This window comes from Rutilus rutilus, assembly GCF_951802725.1.
Source record: "Rutilus rutilus genome assembly, chromosome: 19".
Lineage (NCBI taxonomy): Eukaryota > Metazoa > Chordata > Actinopteri > Cypriniformes > Leuciscidae > Rutilus > Rutilus rutilus.
In genome coordinates this window covers 20,814,798-20,836,273 of record NC_140232.1, presented here as the reverse complement: position 1 = coordinate 20,836,273, position 21,476 = coordinate 20,814,798, and the positions used below count along the sequence as shown (strand labels likewise).

Below are 21,476 nucleotides of genomic sequence, written 5' to 3'. Positions count from 1 at the left end.
TTGAACAGATTCAAGCACTCGATTAGACAAATACAAAATGCAATTTGTTGTCAGAAAGGCAAAGACAGAGAGAGCATAATGTTTACACTGCAAATAATTATTTTAGTTCCTTTTGAAACATGAGGGTGTGCATTTGGAATGACTGCGGTTTTGTCTTCAGACGTAAAGGTCAGAAAACAAAAAACATATATATAATGCTGATTATGTTATTTTCCCATGTATCAGTACCAGTGGAGGAGAAGTGAATAAATAAATCATGTTATCTGTGGCTCAATAAACCATTAGGTTTCACTAGCTTGCAGCCTCTGAAATCAGAGTATGGAGAACAAATATTTTCGACATTTTTAATTATTGAATATAATACTGACACATGTACTCAATAGCAGTTACCAGGCTGGATAAAAACATTGATAATAAAAATGATAACCTTAATAAACTTTATTCTGCTTGTTTTGAGAATAACACTTTGATCTTTTACACTTTTACATGTTCTAGAATATACTGGTACATCTATTCTGTTATTTCAGACTGTGGGGCTGAAAAGCTTTAATTTAGAAACAAACAATATACAGAAGTCCGTTAGAGGTCCAGATCGATTTTACATGTTTAAATGCTGTTTCAAAGATTCCGCAAGGAATGATTGGACCTTCTGATTAGGTAGCGCAGGAATGATCATGGAACTTTGGGAAGAACTGAAGGGCAAGGAAGGAGAGCATGTTGCTGAAGAGCTTAAACTCCATTGGGTTGCACTGGTGTAGATGATCCAAACATCTTTTGTATAAAACAAAAACAAAACAAAAAAAAACAACCGCATACGTACATCGAGACCCCCCAGCCAATACATTCCAGCAGCTATAGATCCACACCCAGAAGATCAAGCGTCCGGAAGGCCAGGGGGTCCATTGAGGAGGACACATTAACTTTTTAGGATGGTCCTAATGTTTATGGTGGATATATTTCTGGAGATCAGTCTGTTCCTCAGACGTTTTGATTTCAAATAATCTTCGTATGACTAATACTGATCGATCCTGTTAGCTGAAGCTCAATGGTGTCTATAGTTAGTCTTCACTTTCAGCACTTTTGTCCCAGTAAGTTGGGTCCGATGGTTCCATGGAGCGTAGAACTATCGGGTCACCTGAAATAGAGAACGAGAAAGAATGTAGGTTTGACACTTTGGTGTTTTCCCATTAGACACACCTGCACCTTTGTTTACCAGCACATCTGACTCCAATAACCCTATAAAATATGAATCATTATGAACTATACTGCCCTATTTTGTACAGAGGAAGAAGTCGTCTGATTCTCCGTCTCTGTTAGTACAGATTTAATTAATGCTTGACATTTATCTGCGCTGACTTGTTGTCCTGGCTGCTGATGGGCATGGTCTGCTGGAGCAGTGGGTGAAACAGTTGGCGCCCAAGCAAACTCATTCATTTAGAGCCTGGCACCTTGCCTTCCAAGTTGGCACAGAGGGACGACTGAAGAGAGTGCCATGGCACAATGCCCGATACTTGATCCACCCTCTCACTCTTCCTCTTTCTGTCCTGGTGTCTCTTTCAGATTTGGCAAGTTTTATGTTGCGAGAGGTGTGCTGGCATAGAACGAACAGTTACCATGCTGATCAATCATTTTAAACATCCATAATTGATCAAAGCAACTCTTCTTTTCTCCTCTCTTAAATTTTCACAGACCTATAAAATTATTTATAAAGTAAATAAAGAAGACAATATAAGACAATATACGTGCTGTAATATAAATTGAATTAGGTGGTTTTCGGCTTGTTGCTATGCAGTTAGGGTGTTCTGGGTGTTTGTCAGAACATACTGTAGGTGCTTGCTTGCGCACCTAAGCCAAAAGAGACAAAAGTCTTTATGAATTTTTTTTTTTTTTTTTTTTTTTGGCACAGATTATTGTTAGCAGGAACTACTAACAATAAGCTTTGATCCAGATTTTGTCTACATTGTGGGACCAAAATCTACCCATAGAGAAAGAGACAGAATGTGCGTGTGAGAGAGAGAGAGAGAGAGAGAGAGAGAGAGAGAGAGAGAGATGTGTGTGGATGGTCCAAATTCACATGAATTCATTGTGATGAAAAATGGATCAGTGTTATGTGGCACACAATAGCTTATCAGTCTTTGATCAAACCAGACCCTCTCCTTCACTTCTGTACTCCTCCCCTGTTTTATTTTTTGCCATAAAAAAAAAAAAATCACCATGACTCTTTTTTGAGGCAATGTATTAAAACGTCTCCATGTGTTGTTCACAACGTTGAAAAAAAATCAAGAGACTAAGGAAGTCTAGAGAATTTATTTCTGTTGAAACTTTTAATTGGAGAAGTTTTCAGTATTTCTAACTGCAGAGTATGAAAAATACATAGGCCTCTTCTATCATTTAATATAATAATTATAATAATAATTGTAGTTGTGTGTGCATAATTTGATTGCCAGTCCCAGATACTTCCTCTCCAGCAGAGTCCAAAATAACTTTCTGTCACACCAATTTCAGGTGAAGTGACAAAATCTACCATAAATAAATGACTACCATCATTTCTGGCCCTAATATATATATATATATATATATATATATATATATGTAGGTATTCCTAGGTTTTCACATTTTCCGCTTGGCAAGAGTTCGTTTTAGCCTGATCTTCAGTGACTATAAAGATCACAATAAAACTTGAAATCATGTCTTCTGGTCACTTCATTTTATTTACTGCTTTGTTCTGCCTTTGACTTTTTCTGTTGAGAAGAGTCTGAGTCAGTCACTTCACATCTGTCACTCATAACATAAGTGCTTGTGTGTTTGTTGCTTAGCTTGTCTCTCTCTTTCTTTGTCTCTGTCTCTCTTTGTCAAGATTCAAGCAGTTTTATTGGCAGGATAAAAAAGGGGTTGTCTCTCTTTCTCTGTTTTGTTCTTCTTCTTTTTTTCTAAATCAGGCTCTACTGTGTTTGATGTCAGTTCCAACAAACTTCAGGATCTCTCCACATGAACTCCTAAGGTATGGTACAGAGCGTGTTCACAACAAGAAGAATTAGGTCACTGAGAGAAAGAAAGACAGAGGCTTTGTTCCAAAATCTAGTGAGTTGCCTACCTAGACAATATTTTAAATACTGACAAACACCTTCTTTTAGCCACATTATAAGGCATCATTGCTTGTTTTTTCACAGAGAGGGCAATCAATGCAAAAACACTGTAAAAAAAAAAAAAAGGATGATGATGAACAAAGTGAGATAATGTCAATTATCAGTTCTAATCAGGGTCGTCATGCACTTAGTATTTTTAAAGAGGGCACCACTTGGAGGGAGGGGCATACATTATTAACGCATTTACTGGCGCTATTATTATGAATATTAGGACTATAAGTCCTGCATCGACCTTCCTCGTATACTGTAGCTTATAGAAATTAATTGAATTAAAGCATTAAGCACTGACACCGCAGGGCAAACTGCACCTTATCTCAGCGTTGTACAGAGCTTTTTGTGACTAAACATTTTTTTTTGGTCAATTTTTTTGACGAATTCCCCCAACTACCTGTGAATGCATGCGAAAAATCTATGGTTCTGCACGAATTGCCTAGTGCCAGGCTGTGGCTTCAAAACTAAGAAATTAGTTGGGGCACCGTTCATTTTCTACCTACAATATTCTAAGATTAAAGTAAACTTTATAGTTACCTACGCAATGTGTAGATATGTTATCAATAGAACACGTTGTCAAATTAGGCTATTTGAAAGGATTATTGCCGCATCCATAGACATCAGTGTATACTTTTCAAACTATGAATGTGTTTTGCAAGTAGGCTACTTCTGTGTATTTAAATGTCAGACAGAAACATAAAATACACATTATATGGTTGAAAACACTGAACAGTTGTGATATATGAAGAGCGCTGTCTCTGGCTCAGCGCCAGACAAATTTTGACTAAATTGAAATTAGCAGTTGATGACGTGACGCATTGAACATTCTAATCACACCGGTGTGAACGTACGTTTCAAAGTCTTTATTATCAAATGTAAAAATATCTTTTTTTTGTCTTCTGGAAGCTGCATTCAAATCCATTTGGCTCAAAAACCTGATAAGGCACGTGATTCTGATTCGAATCTAATATTTGTGTGTGACATGTATTTTGTGCTGGAGTGTTGCAGTATTAGCTTAGCAATATGCTAATGGGAAAATTTGTATCTAATAAAATCAATCTCTTGTGGGTTTTCTGTTTATTCATTCAGAAATGGGAGTTTAAATGACCATGACAGCTTTCAAAGTCACGGCATCCTCAGGCCAAAAGGACAGTCCTCATGTTTTGAAGTGTATGTGCATGTATGTGTGTGTGTGTGTGTGTGTGTGTGTGTGGGTGGGTGTGTATACTAACCTTGGTGGTCTTCACCTTGTTGCCTGTGCTGCAGCTCCAGCCTGTGAGGTCGGGCAGGACTTTACACTCCTCACCATCCACACACGGCTGCATCTGACACCACCACTTCTGAGCTACTATAGATGCTACACACACACATCAAGGGGAACATGGACAAGACCACTTAGGTTAGTACATACAGTACAGACACAGTCACTTCCAGTGAGTATAGGGGTCATATCATGGAATGGGGGGAAAACAAATCAGGCAAAATGTTGTGCTGTTCCTGGCTGGGTGTAGCACCTACAACTCTGCATCATTTTGAAGAAACCCAACATTACAAATGTATAGGTCCCACACCAACTCAGTGTGGATTGTTTTGTGAATTTGTCACAATGTAGTGCAGGCTCTAACTGCCTTATTTCATATGCACAAAGGTTAGCCAATCATAAAAGAGGGCATTAGAGGTCATAGCAAAAGCAGCCTGTTAATTTCGTAGGGTTGGAGAAAGGGTGGAAAATTGACCTGAAAAACTAAATTACTAGTGCTGTCGATTTAACATGTTAATTTAGAACACTTAATTAAAAAACAGTAATGAATTTAATCAAGCTCCCTGACACGTACTGTACACTACTACAAAAGTCACACTTACAGAGAGCAGGCAGTACAGAATGAGTACTTAAATGGGATGTGACAGGACAGCAGGGGTCCTGAGATGCATTTTTGAAAGTTGAACTGTTTGGCACATCATCTTAAAAACGTGCCAATTATAATGCAAGATGTGACACAACAGCAGTCTAGTAATTCATTATAATTAATTCCATTAAAATTCAAGCCCCATAAATTAAGACTGTTTTTGTACCTTGACTTAAGCTAAGTGGACTCCAGGGAAAGACATAAAATGAAAAAAGAAAAAGGAAAATAGGATATGACCCCTTTAAACACAGTGGATCATGGATCAGCTCAGGAGCAAGAAAATGGCAAACAGATGAGGAGTTATTTGAGATGATTCAGAGAGAAAGAATGAAGCATGAGATGGGGTGAAACTTGGCTTATTTGACATTTCCTCTCACGCAGAGCGCTGTGTGTAGAGACACTTGAGCTATTTTTTCCTGAGCTTACAGTCAGGCAAAATAAGATAACGATCGATTTCTCTGTCAAGTGGACAGTGTTGACACAATATTAAATGAAACAGCCAGACAGCTGAGGGAGACAAAGAGACGGGGGAGAAAGAGTGAAAGATGCAGGGGCGCAATTGTCTTTATCATCATACATATAGGGATGAATTTGCTAGTTGCACCAACATTCCAGTTCATCCAGACACTTGAATGCACTGAAGCTCTGTCAATGAGTATTTAAATTTAGTCGTTATTCATTTTAAGCACAAACACTATTTGTGAATTAGGCTATTATTAAAACCCAGTGCCATTTGCCTGAATAGAACTGAAATGATCTGAAGATCTGTTTTACCATCCACACAGGAGGGTGCAGCCCTTGTCGTTCCAGCGACTTGTCCCGGGAAGCAGGAACACTTAACCGTCTGTGATCGCTCCTCAATCTTATTTCTGTTACAGCAGCGGTGGGCGGCAATCACCTCACATGTGCCAGCCTTCACGTGCACTGCAACAAAGAACACACACGCACATTTCATAAGAATATTTGTCTCTGAATGACATTGCAGTCAGCATCTCATTTAAACAGGCACACCTGCAGTCAGTCATTTCACCACAATCTGTTACCATGCTATACAGCTGGTAAGTCCCGCCCCTTCCGCTAACCCCACTGGACCTCTAGGTTGAAAAATCGTCAATGCAAATGAATGTGAGAAAATAATTCTTTTCTGGTCCCGTTTGAATTTTGCCATGAATGTGAACATATGTTGTCTGTGAATTTTTAAGAGAATTTTTCGTGTGAAGAATGCTACAATTTAGCGGGTAGAAGTTTGATACGGTTAGACTTTGTGTGAGAGCACTTTGTGGACTACAACTCTTCGCTACATCAGACGGGAATCTGAAGAAAGAACAGCCCATTTGGTTTGAATTGTGACATTTGGGTACAAAACACACAGGCATCTCGATCTGTCTCCATAGATTATCGCAGCATTAGCACCGTGATTTGACAAGTGGAGGGAAAATGTGTTATGGGGTGACGTCACATAGGCGACATGTAGTCTTTCTCGTTATGTCTTTTCCACAACTGCTAGCCAAAGAATCATACAATATACTGTCAAACTCGTAACATGAAAAATTATATAAAAAATTCACAGACAACATATGTTCACATTCATGGCACAATTCAAACGGGACCAGAAAATAATTATTTTCTCACATTCACTTGCATTGACGATTTTTCAACCTAGAGGTCCACTTGGGGTTTTACGGATGGGCGGAACTTACCAGCTCTATGGGTACAGCTATGTTTTATGCAATATTTATAGTTGAGCCGTCAATCAATTAATTGTATACATAAATCTAATTTTAATTTGTCATGTAATTAATTTGACATTTTACTTTTAAATCAAATGAATTACGTGAAACACATTTTATTTTAATTATATTTACATTAATAACATTAAAAAATAATTTCATGGATTTGTAACATATTTTTTGAATGACATATTTGGCTGTATCATCTTTTCTCAATGTGTTTTAGTATCTCAGCGCCTCAGTAACACTTTGTTAACATTAGTTAATGTATTAACTAACATGAACTAACAATGATCAATAAAGTTTTTTATTTGACAGTATTTATTAATCTTTGTTAATGTTAGTTAATAAACATCCAGCTGTTCATTTGTTCATGTTAGTTCACGGTTCACTAATGTTAACAAACACAACATTTGATTTTAATGATGTATTAGTAAATGTTAAAATTAACATTAAATAAGATTCATAAATGAAAGTTCATTCTTAGTTCATGTTAATATAGAAGTTTACTAATGTTAACTAATGAAACCTTATTGTAAAGTGTTACCAAAATCCATTGTGAGTTAAAAAGTTGAACTTAAATGGTTGTTGTAAAAACATTTTTATTATGGAATTTACATACAGGTCAGGGGGCATGATTAATCGCACACATTATGTGTTCTGTTATTTTTTTATATATATTTAATTGTACTAAATTGAAAAGTTAAAATGATAGCAATCATTTATAGCTATTTTTTTATAGCAATCCTTTAACCTATACTCAAATAATCTAGGTCTGTTTTTCTTATGCAGGAAACATACACAAGCTTCCCGGTATTTTTTGCGAACTTTAATTAAAGCTCTAAGGGCCATAGAGATGAAAAGAAGACATAACCAAAAAATTTATAACAGAACTGCTCTGGGTGCCTGACGGCTACTTGCTAGGCTATCAAAATGATTGAAATTCTAACAGAGATCTTCACCATCTCACTATCTCAATATCACATCAATGAAAAGTGTTTTTTTCTTTCCGAGTGTTTGAAATTTGTAGACATGCCTTTGAAACGTTAAAGCTGAAATTGCAAAGCAGAAAAACACAGAGTTCTATTAGAGAAAGGCGAAAAATGGTGATAATGAGTAAAAAACAAATGTCTGAATTCATTTTTTTTTTCAAAAATCTCTCCTGATCTTTCTCAATCCACCCACCTTGTCTGGAGCATTCAAAACAGTTTATTGTGGATCAGTACAGCTTAGTGAAAAAACACCAAAGGCTTCAGATGAAATTTAGCCTGAGCTATTGAACATGCCCCTTAATGTTTGGAGTGGGTCTTAGCATCAGCCATCATGTTTGCAGGGGGATACTCTTCTAACTGTCAGGTAGTATAAAGCTTCTGATCCCTGTTTGTGGAGGGAGTTTTAGTACAGGGACAGTTATGCGGACTTGCACAAAGATCGATACTGCAGCTTTGGGGTGCTTTTTTTAATAGCGCCCAAAATAAAACCTCTAAATCTGTGCTGGGCCTTCTATTCCAAATCTCACTTGCTCGTTCCAGATTTATTGGCCATAAAAGCAAGTTGTGCATTAGTTTTTGGCTTTAGTTTATTAGAAAAACGAAACAGCCATGTTCTAAAGCAAGCTGTTGTTCCAGTCAAATCATATGTAGGTTTTGGATATGGATAACATGACATGATAGTTTTGCTGCTGCACTTCCTCTATAACTAATAATAGGGATACAGGACAGACAAGTGCCAACGTGATCTCATGAGAATACGTGTGTATTTTTACGTAAAGTGTAATTCTACCATACGTACATTTACTTACGTTTTATACACACAGAAACGTATAATACTGACGTATTTACAGCTCTAAAACGTAAAATATTTACATATTAACAGCACAAAAACGTAAATTATTTACGTATGAACAACTCTACCGACGTACATATTTGTACGTATTCTTATTTATGCATATTAAAATCGTGGCATTAATGTTTTGACTCTATTGCATTCAAATGTCTTCTCAATTACGTTTTCAGTCGCATTTATTATTATTAAATGCAGTTTACTCAAGAAATAGGCTAATAATCATTCGCTCTGTTCGTGCCTTCTGCTGCAAACTCGTTTCGGAGGATTAGCCTACATGCAGTTACACAAGAATACACTTTAAAACCTTAAAAATACCTTATTTAATCGTTTAACCATTTTGTAATATTTAGTTTATTTACAGTGAGACACAAAATGCGTTTTCTCCAATAGAACAATAATACACCAAAACCCAACATAAATTCACATTAATTTTATTAGCTTGATAATCCAAATCTTTACAGGGTTTCTGCAGGGTTTGGTCAGTCAAATTTAAGACTTTTTAAGACCTTTTTATGACCATTATGGTTTAAATTTATGACCTACACGATTATGAAAAATTCATTAAAATTCCTTTTAAAAAATGTTTTTCTACTTTCATTGAAAGTAACAAGATGTATTATTTAAATGCCTAAAGACAGCTCCAACGCCTTCTTACCCAGTATGCAATATGCTTGATACTGATTATTTGCAATGGGCTTGAGCCAACTACTAAACACACCATCTTTGAGCCATGGCTCGTTAAATGTAGGCCTACACTTTCCCATTGTGATAGACCGGGAGATTTCAGTTAGGGCTGGGCAATATGGCCAAAAACAATTATCATGATAATTGTTTTATATTAGTCAATATCGATAATTATCACGATAAATGTCAAATCTTTATTTTCTTTCAAGTTTAAAGGCAGACTGTTGCTTCTAAGTGAAAGTTGTAGAAACCAGAGCGTTAATTGTGGTTTTAAACTAACTTTACTCTGACAAACACTTGCTAAAACAGGTGAACATTTCACAAATCTGAGGTCTAGGAGGACATTCAAACATGTGTCGTTTGTCCTTAACAAAATAAATATCTTTATTGGGAAAATAATTACTTAGTTTCTGCATGTGCTAATAGGGGTCAAGTCTTGAAACAGGTTTGTGTTGCCTAACTTTGATGGCACGTATCTTCAGGAAATGTATGAAAAACAGTAGCCTAAATACATTATTAAATACTGTAAATATTCCATTAGTCCTTTAATACATTATCAGCACTAATAATATAATAAAATTCAATATGTATATCCCACATGGTGCAGTTAATATTACTAGGCTAAAGTAATCCATGATAAATGATGGGAGATTGTAGACGGAAAAGCCTTCTGACTGTATCGTTGTGCAGAGTTTCTCCTGTTGGTCAGCGCGGTTTCATCTGCCTTTAAACTGGTTTAAATCACTGAGACAGTGTGTTCTTCGCTGAATTCAAGCGCTTCTCACTGGATCTTGTGACCGAGACCGGTCAGAGTAAACGCGTCAGTTCTATCAGAGCCCGTCTACGGAGAGCCTTGGCACTCCCTATTCAGCCCCATTGTATTGATTTTGGTTGCAGTTCCATTAGAATTCCACTGGGGGTGATCGCGAGCGAGTGCAGACTGAATGGGAGTCAATGGGGCTATACGGCTAAATGTGTCTCTTTCACCCGATTGCCGTTGAGAAATCTCAGATTTTATTGTAGGCTTTGCAAGTTCAACATAGGTTATAGGTCGGAAGTTGAATGAACGAGTACTTATTTCTTTTCGATTTCTTACAGGTTGAGTTGTTGTTGCCCATAACACGCTAGCATTCTGCTAATGACGTCAGCATTCTGACGTCATTGACATTTTCAAAGACTTTTTAAACCAAATAAGTGGCTCTAAAAAATCTAACACCCAGCAATGTGTAATTTCTTTGCATCTCCTTTCGAATACAACATTCAAATTACTAGACAAAAAATTATATCCTGAGAAAAGTGGATTTTGAGGGTTTTTCGCCATAGACCTCCATTCATTCTGCACTCGCTCGCGAGCGCCCCCGCATGGACAGAGACGTGTTACTGCAGCCAGTCCAGAAACCGGAAGTAAGCAGAGAGTGCCAATTCTCTTCCTATTAGACATTCTCTGGTTCTATCGAGCTCGCGCTGCGCTGCCGTTTGGACTTGGAGCCGAGCGGGTAAATGGTCCGTGTGGCGCGCGTTTCAAATGAGCGTTCCGCTTTTGGCGCATTTAACCTGTGCATTTAACATTATGCCGCCAGCGTATTTTCAGGGGGGAAAGGCAATGGTAGAACCAACGAATGAACGAGCATATAAATTTAAGACGTGGCTAAATGAAATTTATGACCTTTATGACGTTTTTATGGCCTAAAATTCTTATTATTAAATTTAAGACGTTTTATGACTTTTTATGACTCCGCGGAAACCCTGTCTTTAGAATCCATACGTTTGCAAGAAAGAGATCCAAAATCAGCCCTTTATCCAGTGAGTGATCTTAATCTCCATTTCACAGGCTATCAGCAGCGCAGTCTGTAACCGTCAAATTCCGCGCTCGTGATGAATTCAAATTCAAAAATTGCGCCCTCAAGAAGCGTTACGACATGTTTTACGGCAGTGATATCAAACGATCATTGGCTCTCGCCACAGATTGCGACATGCCGTATTTCAGTCGGTAAACTACATTTGAAATGGAGAAGCGCGCGCGCCTTCACACAGAGCGAAGCCGGATTAACATTTTCTTGGATTAATAACTTAAATTCTGCCCTGTACCTCATTCAAAACTATTATACTGAAAGAGAGGACTGTGACTGCAACACATCGTCATGTGAACGACTTTTGGTACCGGTTTTGACATGTTCGCAATAAATAAATTATTGTGATTACACGTATGTTGTAATTTTTCTTCATAATTGTAGCCTATGTAGTTTTAAGAAATTGTTATGGGTAGGTTTAGGGGTAGGAGTAGGATTAGCTGCTAAAAAAATCTTTTAATGCTATATTGTTAATAAAATTGCCATTTCCCACACATCTCTGTACGTTTTGTCCTTTTTATATTCTGGATAAAATGGGTAGCTGCTAACTTTATGTTTAGGTTTGGGAGTGGGGTTAAGTGATCTTCCATTTATCTATAAAACGTACGTTTTCTATCTTTGAAAATTACGTATTAACAGTGAGACCAGGCTGTCATGCATTTATGGATATACGTTGAATCTATACGTATTTTAAGTTGTAATACGTAAATATAGATACGTATCGAACCTGAAATAACGTCCATATGATACGTAAAAGTCACTATAATACGTAAATATATGTACGAATTGGATCGTTTTTATTTACGTCTAATAAGTACGTTTCGTGTGTGAGATCAGGCTGAATTTGCGTCTCTCTGCACTTGCAGCCTGATCACACACGAAACGTACATATTTGGCAAATTAGTGTACAAGTAAAGGCCTATTCACAACAAGTCCAAATATTTGATGACATTTTAAGCAAAACATTAGGTCCGGTTTCACAGACAGGGCTTAGATTAAGCCAGGATTAAGCCTTAGTTCAATTAGGGCATTTAAGTAGCTTTTATAAACATGCCTTAACACGTGTTGGCATCTTGAGACAAAACAATGGCACTGACATATTTTAAGATTTGTCAGGGCAAGTTGCTTTATTTAACAGCTCAAACATGCATTTTAGTCTGGGACTAGACTTAAGCCATGTCTGTGAAACCTGGGGTAGTAAGATAATTACTTTTTTATTTTAGTGCAGTACAGCTTTGCAAACATCCTTAAAACAAGATTTGCAAAATGGGGTATAATAAGACTTAGAATTAGTTTCAAAACAATGTATCTTTAAAGTAAGTTTATTGTTCCTACCCCATTGAAAAGGTTTCTTTAGTTAAAGGCAAATTTTTTTTTTTAAAGTACAAAATAGATAAACTTACTTTAAGATATATTGTATAAAACAAGTCTTAACATCTTATGCAGTTTTGTGTCTTGTTTTGAGGATGTTTATATATATTTTTCTAGAAAACAAGTCAAAAATACTGATTAAGTAAAATATATATAATTCTGAATTGGACTTGTTGTGAAAAAAAGTTATACTTTTGTGTAATTTAATTGCATCAGACTTGGTGTGAAAAGCCCTTAACCGACGGTAGCATGAGGAACAGGCTAAGCAATGGAACCACTGTGTTGTTGTAAAGGACTACGATGAACCAACCAACATGATCAAATGTTACATACAGTGTTAGAATGGAATGACCTTTATCTAGTTGAAACATGAAAGTGCTGGAATGGAATATCCTTCAGAACAGAGCATGCTTTATGTTGCTTTAAGGAATGGCTCTGTCCTTCAGTGGATGGGCAGCACAGGGTGAAACAGCCAATCAATTCAATCTCTGCACACATTACCTCACACCAGATTAATCCATCCTGACTGGGTCAAAACAGGGGCTGACGCTGCTGGTCAACAGTCTGTGCTGTGTGTGTGTGCACAAAATGTGAAAATGTCAAACGTCCCGAGAGATCGACTTCTCAGCTGAGAAACGGCTCTTTCAACCATATTCTTTCTCATCATGCATCTCACTATCTGCAGTGACAGGGCATTTCATTTCTGTGTTCCCAGCATGATGGGATTCCACAATATGGCCCCTGAAGGTTTGAACGAGGGTGTTGTTCTCTCTCTCTCTCACACACACACACACACACTGACATACAGCGCCTGAGAGGAGTTTGGGTCAGGGGTCTGAGAGCTTGTGTTTGTCCTAGGGGAGTTTTGTTTCTTTATTTCTTTATTTCTTTCTTTCTCTTATTTCTTTCTTTCTCTTCATTTCTCACTTTCTCACCTCCCACTATCTTTTTCTTATCCGTCTCTCTGGTCCCGTTTTCTTTTCTTTTTTCATTTCTATCTGTCCCGCAATTTTTATTTATTTCCTACTCAGTATTTTTGTCTTGTTTTCCAGTACAACTATCTAAACATTTACTTGAGAAATGATTACTTGAAGCTAAATGTCATAAATGTATAAAATAAAAAACGCTGTTGAAAGTGGATCAGACCGAGCACCACAAGAAACTTGTATCTATCTCTCTATCTATCTATAGATAATTTAATTAAATACATATTTAATTACAATTTTATTAACAAATTAATTTGTAATATATTATTCAATAGTAAATACATTTTTAAATATTTTATTTAATAATATAAATATTTATGTAATAATATTATATTTATTGTTCTAATATATATATATATATATATATATATATATATATATATATATATATATATATATGTATATATATATATACACTCACCTAAAGGATTATTAGGAACACCTGTTCAATTTCTCATTAATGCAATTATCTAATCAATCAATCACATGGCAGTTGCTTCAATGCATTTAGGGGTGTGGTCCTGGTCAAGACAATCTCCTGAACTCCAAACTGAATGTCAGAATGGGAAAGAAAGGTGATTTAAGCAATTTTGAGCGTGGCATGGATGTTGGTGCCAGACGGGCCGGTCTGAGTATTTCACAATCTGCTCAGTTACTGGAATTTTCACGCACAACCATTTCTAGGGTTTACAAAGAATGGTGTGAAAAGGGAAAAACATCCAGTATGTGGCAGTCCTGTGGGCGAAAATGCCTTGATGATGCTAGAGGTCAGAGGAGAATGGGCCGACTGATTCAAGCTGATAGAAGAGCAACTTTGACTGAAATAACCACTCGTTACAACCGAGGTATGCAGCAAAGCATTTGTGAAGCCACAACACGCACAACCTTGAGGCGGATGGGCTACAACAGCAGAAGATCCCACCGGGTACCACTCATCTCCACTACAAATAGGAAAAAGAGGCTACAATTTGCACGAGCTCACCAAAATTGGACAGTTGAAGACTGGAAAAATGTTGCCTGGTCTGATGAGTCTCGATTTCTGTTGAGACATTCAGATGGTAGAGTCAGAATTTGGCGTAAACAGAATGAGAACATGGATCCATCATGCCTTGTTACCACTGTGCAGGCTGGTGGTGGTGGTGTAATGGTGTGGGGGATGTTTTCTTGGCACACTTTAGGCCCCTTAGTGCCAATTGGGCATCGTTTAAATGCCACGGCCTACCTGAGCATTGTTTCTGACCATGTCCATCCCTTTATGACCACCATGTACCCATCCTCTGATGGCTACTTCCAGCAGGATAATGCACCATGTCACAAAGCTTGAATCATTTCAAATTGGTTTCTTGAACATGACAATGAGTTCACTGTACTAAAATGGCCCCCACAGTCACCAGATCTCAACCCAATAGAGCATCTTTGGGATGTGGTGGAATGGGAGCTTCGTGCCCTGGATGTGCATCCCACAATTCTCCATCAACTGCAAGATGCTATCCTATCAATATGGGCCAACATTTCTAAAGAATGCTTTCAGCACCTTGTTGAATCAATGCCACGTAGAATTAAGGCAGTTCTGAAGGCGAAAGGGGGTCAAACACAGTATTAGTATGGTGTTCCTAATAATCCTTTAGGTGAGTGTATATATATTATTTTTTTATTTTTTTTACATTCAATTTTGAATCTATTTTTTAGTGAGATATTTTCTCTTCCAGTGGCGAATTCTGTGAGGTCTCCCCTCTGCCTGTTTTAATACCAACTTATCAAACTCCGCTGATTGAAATGTCAAGGTGTAAATATTGTGAGTGTTGGATCCTCTCAGAAGGGTGAATTTTATTACTCAGTCATTACAGACTGAAAACCTTCAATTCGTGTGGGAAACATTGCACAGCTCAGAGGGAGTGCAGCCGAAATCAGCTGTAAATGCCAAATGCAAATATTTGTGTAATCGGAATGAGAGGGCGATGGCTTTCCTGTATCGTGGGACCACAAGACGGCAGGGAGACAGGCTTGATGCATCAGAAATCATCAGGATGGAAAGAAAAAGATTTGTATTCTGCACCTTACTAGCCACAAGAGATGCTGTTAATTGCTCAGTATGTTAATGATATCTTCATGGTGTTTGGCGGCTTTACTTAAGACAGCTCACTTAGTTTCCAGAAACTCTGTCTATCTTGGGCTCTCACATTTTTTTTAACAAAACATGAATATGTCAACATTAATTTTCTCTATTTCCTGATGTTGAATATACAAAGTTCTGTCATGAAACTCTAGATGGCACAGTTGATAGGTCCTTAACTCAATCTGCTTACAATCACATCATCTATAGGGCACAGCTGATTGGTTCCTGCTGTATCAGTAGCCAATGAGCTCACTGCTCAACCTTCAAACACTGGTCAGCATTTGTTGTAGCAGTGCAGTGCACTTTCAGAAATCCTCCACCTTCCCTAGCTCCACTTGTATAGATCAGCTACGGGTATTTCATGTACGCTATATTGTAAAGCAGCAGCATGTCTTACTTGCTCGCAGCTGTGTGTCGTGTGTGTTTTGGCAGTAAGTCCCATATATGCTCTGCAGCAGCAGCGTAGAAGATCTATTCCACCACGACCAAACATATCATATCATAAAACATTGTCATATCCATTACCATGCCAAACAATCCAAGAGTTGTCATGACAGGAATATTTTTATTAACTAAAAGTTTTACAATTATTTTTGCACTACATCAAAATGTCCACCAAATTGTTTTCACGTAAATTTTGAATCTATTGGTTATATGTTGATAATTTGCTTCATTTTAAAGGCTTTTGGTGAAGTGGCATTCTGGGAATTGAAGTTTTCTTCTATCATGGGCCATAAAGTGAAAATATGAACACATTTTCATAGTTGGCTTTTCAGACATTTATTATTTATATCATATAATGTTTCTTGAAATGCCCTTTGTATTATGTATATTATAACATATTATGAATAATGAAAAATGACTACACTTACAGAGATTATAGCGATTTTAAATGCAACCTTGATGAAAATTCAATTCAAATTTGGGAATTGGAATTTAAAAGGCATTCTTAAAGGTATTGCGGAGGATTTTCTTTTTCCGGGTGGATCATCAAGACTATTGGTCCTCCTAGTTGTCAATCATTCTGGTGATATGTTTACGTAAGGGCGTCGTACGTGCTCGTCCCTAGGTAGTTTTCGCTTTCTGCGCATGCGCACTTTCGGGTGTATGTGTGTGGTGAGCTAACGTTACGGTTTCAGCCATTCATTGAAGCTCGCGTTCTCAAGAGTTCTTGCGTCGCAAGAGAAAAAATGTCTACGAATTGTATGACAAGAAGAGAAAGGCCACTGAAGAAAGAAACAAGACCAGAGTGTTTTTGGGAGAATATTTCACACGCTGGCGTGCGCCAAAAGCACAGGTTGGGCTTCCCACTGATGCCTCAGTCGCGAAGTTTCTATTCAACAGGTAAAGTTTGGCATGCTATTTGGAGAAATCCATTTAAAAGCACTGCTAGTAAAAGTTAATGTAAGCTATGATTAGCGATGCTAGCCCTGGCACAAGTCACGCACCGCGCAGACACGGTAAACATCTCAATTTGTCTAAAGTAATTATGACCAAATGGTAAAAGGTATCACGCTGAAATGTTCTAAAACCTTGTGTGTTCATTTTTGATAATTCCAATGTGTTCACATAGTATTTATTACACAAATGCAACAAGCTACTTCTCCATTGCAGATCATGTCTTGAGTCCTCACTCAATCGATCAGTATAATAAGTAAATAAAACACGGAAGGGCATTTGACATTTTGTCTTGCATGAATGTTTTTAAGTTAGAGTGTTTTTGGGAGAATATTTCACACGCTGGCGTGCGCTAAAAGCACAGGTTGGGCTTCCCACTGATGCCTCAGTCGCGAAGTTTCTACTCGACAGGTAAAGGAAAGTAGGCTTGTATGAGCCATGCCAACAGCAACTTGTAAACAGAGCGTGCACGAGGAGAACTAGGCTTGTGCATGCTCTCTCGTGCACACGTTTAATAGGCATTCCCTCTCGGGAGCAGGTAGAGTGTTGCGCATGTGCATTTTTTCAAAAAGTGGAGAGGGCGGTTCTTTTCTAAAATTCGGGAAAATCCTCCACTGTACCTTTAATTCAATTCTGAATAACATATCACTATACATTACTGTAATTTCTGTTGGTCATTATGATGATGATGATGGGAAGTTTCTGATATTCCAACAAAAAACATGCAGCCTTCAAGAACCAGTTTATCTGTATAATTATACAATCCCACACTGATATATCAAACAGTTTCTCGTTCAAATGTCTGTGGGGAAACTGACAGTCATTATGTCTCTGAAGGCGCATCCCCTGTGGCATAGCTTTAAAATTGACTCTTTAGAAGAAGAGCCCTCAAATGCATAAACATATTCATACATGCACAAAGATGAGCTAAATCATTTTACAAACATGGGCACAGATGCTTTAAAAGGAGGTTCACACAAAACCAGCAGAGACAACATGAAATATACAACAGTAATAAAAAATTAATAAGAAAAAAGACAAGGAAGAAAGAAACTCAAGTGTTTAACTTCATAATAAAATGTGTCAGGGTTGGTACAGGAATCTAAATAGGTAGCTTGGGTTTCTTCTCTAATCAAACAAACCTGAAGCATTAATCACAGTCTTTGGGTTCATTTGAAAATCACGTGTTATAGTGCATGGCTGAATCTAAACTCTGGAGGAAGGAGGATCTTCAGGAATAGGATTGACTCTAATAACTCTCTATATCAAATTTAATCACACATAGAAGTATCCTATAGATAGAGAGTCAGAGGGATATAAAAGAGATATTCTACCAATAGAGAAATGTAGTGAGAAAAGCACAACGCTATTGTTGAACTTGCTGTGTTATACTAGCAGGTCTAAAGCTTTCATTTCGTTATCGATCTTTTGGATGGCTTTAATATATCACTGTTTTCACTGTGCCTGTGTGTGTGTGTGTGTGTGTGTGTGTGTGTGTGTAGGTGCGCACTCAATTGTTTGTGCACTGCACTGTAATACACTGTAAGCAGATTGCTGGCAGGTATTATAAAACAATGCAGTGAACATAGACACATGTTCTCATATACTATTAACCTGTTTGACTTTTCATAAGACACAATGCATAATGGGACGCATTGCTGAAGGTAATGGGTTTTATGAGAATCTCCCTTTAAAGTTTGAAAACATTCAAATTGAAAATATATCTCAGCAATACACTTACACTGCGCTGAGGCAGAGAGCAAAAATGTCAAGAAGTCCAAGAAATGTCCCAGGAGGTGATTTTTATTAGACCTAATATATTGAACTGTATTTTTGTTATATGAAGGCCACGTTAAACACAATTTGTTTTTTGTTTTTTTACATTACATGCTTACCAAGGAGACAGTAATGTCCCTGAAGAGCATGAAAAGTGAGACATGTGACGTGTGAAGAAAAATCAGGGTAAATATCATATATGAACAGAATACTTTTATTATGCATAATTTTCCAAAAGCTGTAACTTTGTCAAATTATGAAAAAAAGATAATAATAATTGTAATACATGAAGTTGTATTTTTGCATTTTAGGACACATTAAAGGGATAGTTCGCCCAAAAATGATATTTAAGCCATGATTTACTCACCCTCAAGCCGTTCGAGATGTATATGTCAATCTTTTTTCAGACGAACACATTTTCAGTTATTTTAGAAAATGTCTTAGATCTTTCAGTGGTTATAATGTGAAGCTATGGGGTCCAGCTCGTTGAAGTCCGCAAATGTGCATGCATCCTTCACAAAAGTAATCCATCCGGCTCCAGGGGGATAAACGAAGGCCTTCCGAGGGTAATCCGTGCGGTTTTGTCGTAAAAATATACATATTTAAAACTTTATAAACGAAAATAACTGGCTTCCGGTCGCGGTCGACGCGCGTTCACGGAGATGGATGCTGGCATATGACGTACGACGTAGCGTAGGAAGCGTCGTGACGTAGAACGAACGTAGAGTTTTGTTTTGCTCTGCTCTCTGGCTGCGCTGTCACGTTCGTACTACGTCACGACGCTTCCATCTCCATGAACGCGCGCCGACCGCCACCGGAAGCCAGTTATTTTCGTTTATAAAGTTTTAAATATGTTTATTTTTACTACAAAACCGCACGGATTACCCTCGGAAGGCCTTCGTTTATCTCCCTGGAGCCGGATGGATTACTTTTGTGAAGGATGCATGCTCATTTGCGGACTTCAACGAGCTGGACCCCATAGCTTCACACTATAACCACTGAAAGATCTAAGACATTTTCTAAAATAACTGAAAATGTGTTCGTCTGAAAAAAGATTGACATATACATCTCGAACGGCTTGAGGGTGAGTAAATCATGGGCTAAATATCATTTTTGGGCGAACTATCCCTTTAAATCCTAGCTAAACAAGAGAGCCTGCAATTTTATTTCCAAAAAAGTTTCAAATGTAATTTCAACACAGAATACTGTTCAACAAAATACATTGAAAGGTACACACTCCTCCAACACAGTCTCAAAAGGAATAAATAATGTGCTAAAAACAAAAATTCATCACAACAAGTGTTGCTTTGAAGTCATTTTAAGCTCATTTTAAGATTATTCTGTAAAGGCTTTTTCGGACATCTTTGCTGACGGTGACTATATTTCTATTTTGTATTAAATTATTGGTACTATAAATGCATCCACCTGTTAACTTTCATACATGATCATTGTGGACTGGTAACTTATGTAAGCGTGCTTACTGCTAACATCTGTGTTCTATTATGTATGTTGAGCACAGCGATCACACAAACGTACGTCATTCATACAGTACTGTAACTAGAAATATCTCCCCGAATGGCACTAGCATGTTCTGTACATGCAATCCTATACATTATTCAGACATGTTATACAGACTTGACAGAGTGTGTGAACGAGCGTGATTTTGTGGTCTTATGCTGGTTTTGATTAATGTAATATAATATAATATAATATAATATAATATAATATAATATAATATAATATAATATAATATAATATAATATAATATAATATAATATAATATAATATAATATTTGTTTTGATTGGTCGAGATGGACTGAAAAGTGAGTCTGATGACATCTGATCTCCTCTGGAGATTCAACCATATAAACATCCCCAGAAACATATTTCACTTTTACAAGCGGCTTTTTCCTCCCGCTTTGTGAGGGGGAGTTTCATGACATGGCTATTAAAGCCTGTGTCATTTTATGGCCATTTCAATCAGGCTCTATTTCAGAGGAAAAATTGAGCTCCACCCCACATCAGGGTTCACCAGATCACCACACACATCACAATTCATACAGATAGTTTACCATCACACACACAAAGACACACATGTTTGGTTTTCATGTTTTATGGGGACATTCCATAGACATAAAAATGTGTATACTGTAGTGTACAGTGTTTTTATACTGTATATTGTATCCCCTTACACTGACCCTACCCCTAAGCCTACCTCTCACAGAAAACTTTCTGCATTTTTACATGTTAAAAAAAACAAACTTAGTATGATTTATAAGCTGTTTTCCTCATGGGGACCAATAAATGTCCCCACAAGGATAAGGATTTTGAATATTTTAGGATATCTTTGTGGGGACATTTTGTGTTACATAATGTAGGGTTCATCATCATTATCAGGTGGATGCTGATAATGCTCTTTTAATGATGTAGTTTTGATTTGGTTTGTTCAGTTAAATGTGTGTGTGTCTGCCGGAGCAAGTTTCACCAGCCGTGTGCTTTATTGCAGTCTGCATCAGTGGAGGCATGCATTAAAAATAAAGGCTAGATGGATTGGGAATATGGGCGTCCCATTAAAAACCCTTTTAACCTGCTCTCTAGTGTTGTCCACTATACAATACCATGCTCTACTGTAACAGCTATAGCTCTCTCCACACGGAGAACCAGAGTGGTTTTATC

General features: G+C 37.4%; 1 protein-coding gene across 1 annotated transcript in view; it reads right to left on the bottom strand.

The window, feature by feature from the left end:
* Positions 1 to 338: 338 nt before the first annotated feature.
* The window catches only part of tafa3b (TAFA chemokine like family member 3b), a 99,472-nt gene continuing 78,334 nt past the window's right edge, over positions 339 to 21,476 (bottom strand). The window contains exons 3-5 of the mRNA XM_084390429.1: positions 5,819 to 5,968; positions 4,370 to 4,494; positions 339 to 1,135 (exon numbers count right to left, since the gene is read on the bottom strand). Coding sequence (XP_084246555.1) covers positions 1,124 to 1,135; positions 4,370 to 4,494; positions 5,819 to 5,968 — 287 coding nt within the window. The 3' untranslated portion in view covers positions 339 to 1,123. The remainder of the gene's footprint in view (positions 1,136 to 4,369; positions 4,495 to 5,818; positions 5,969 to 21,476) is intronic.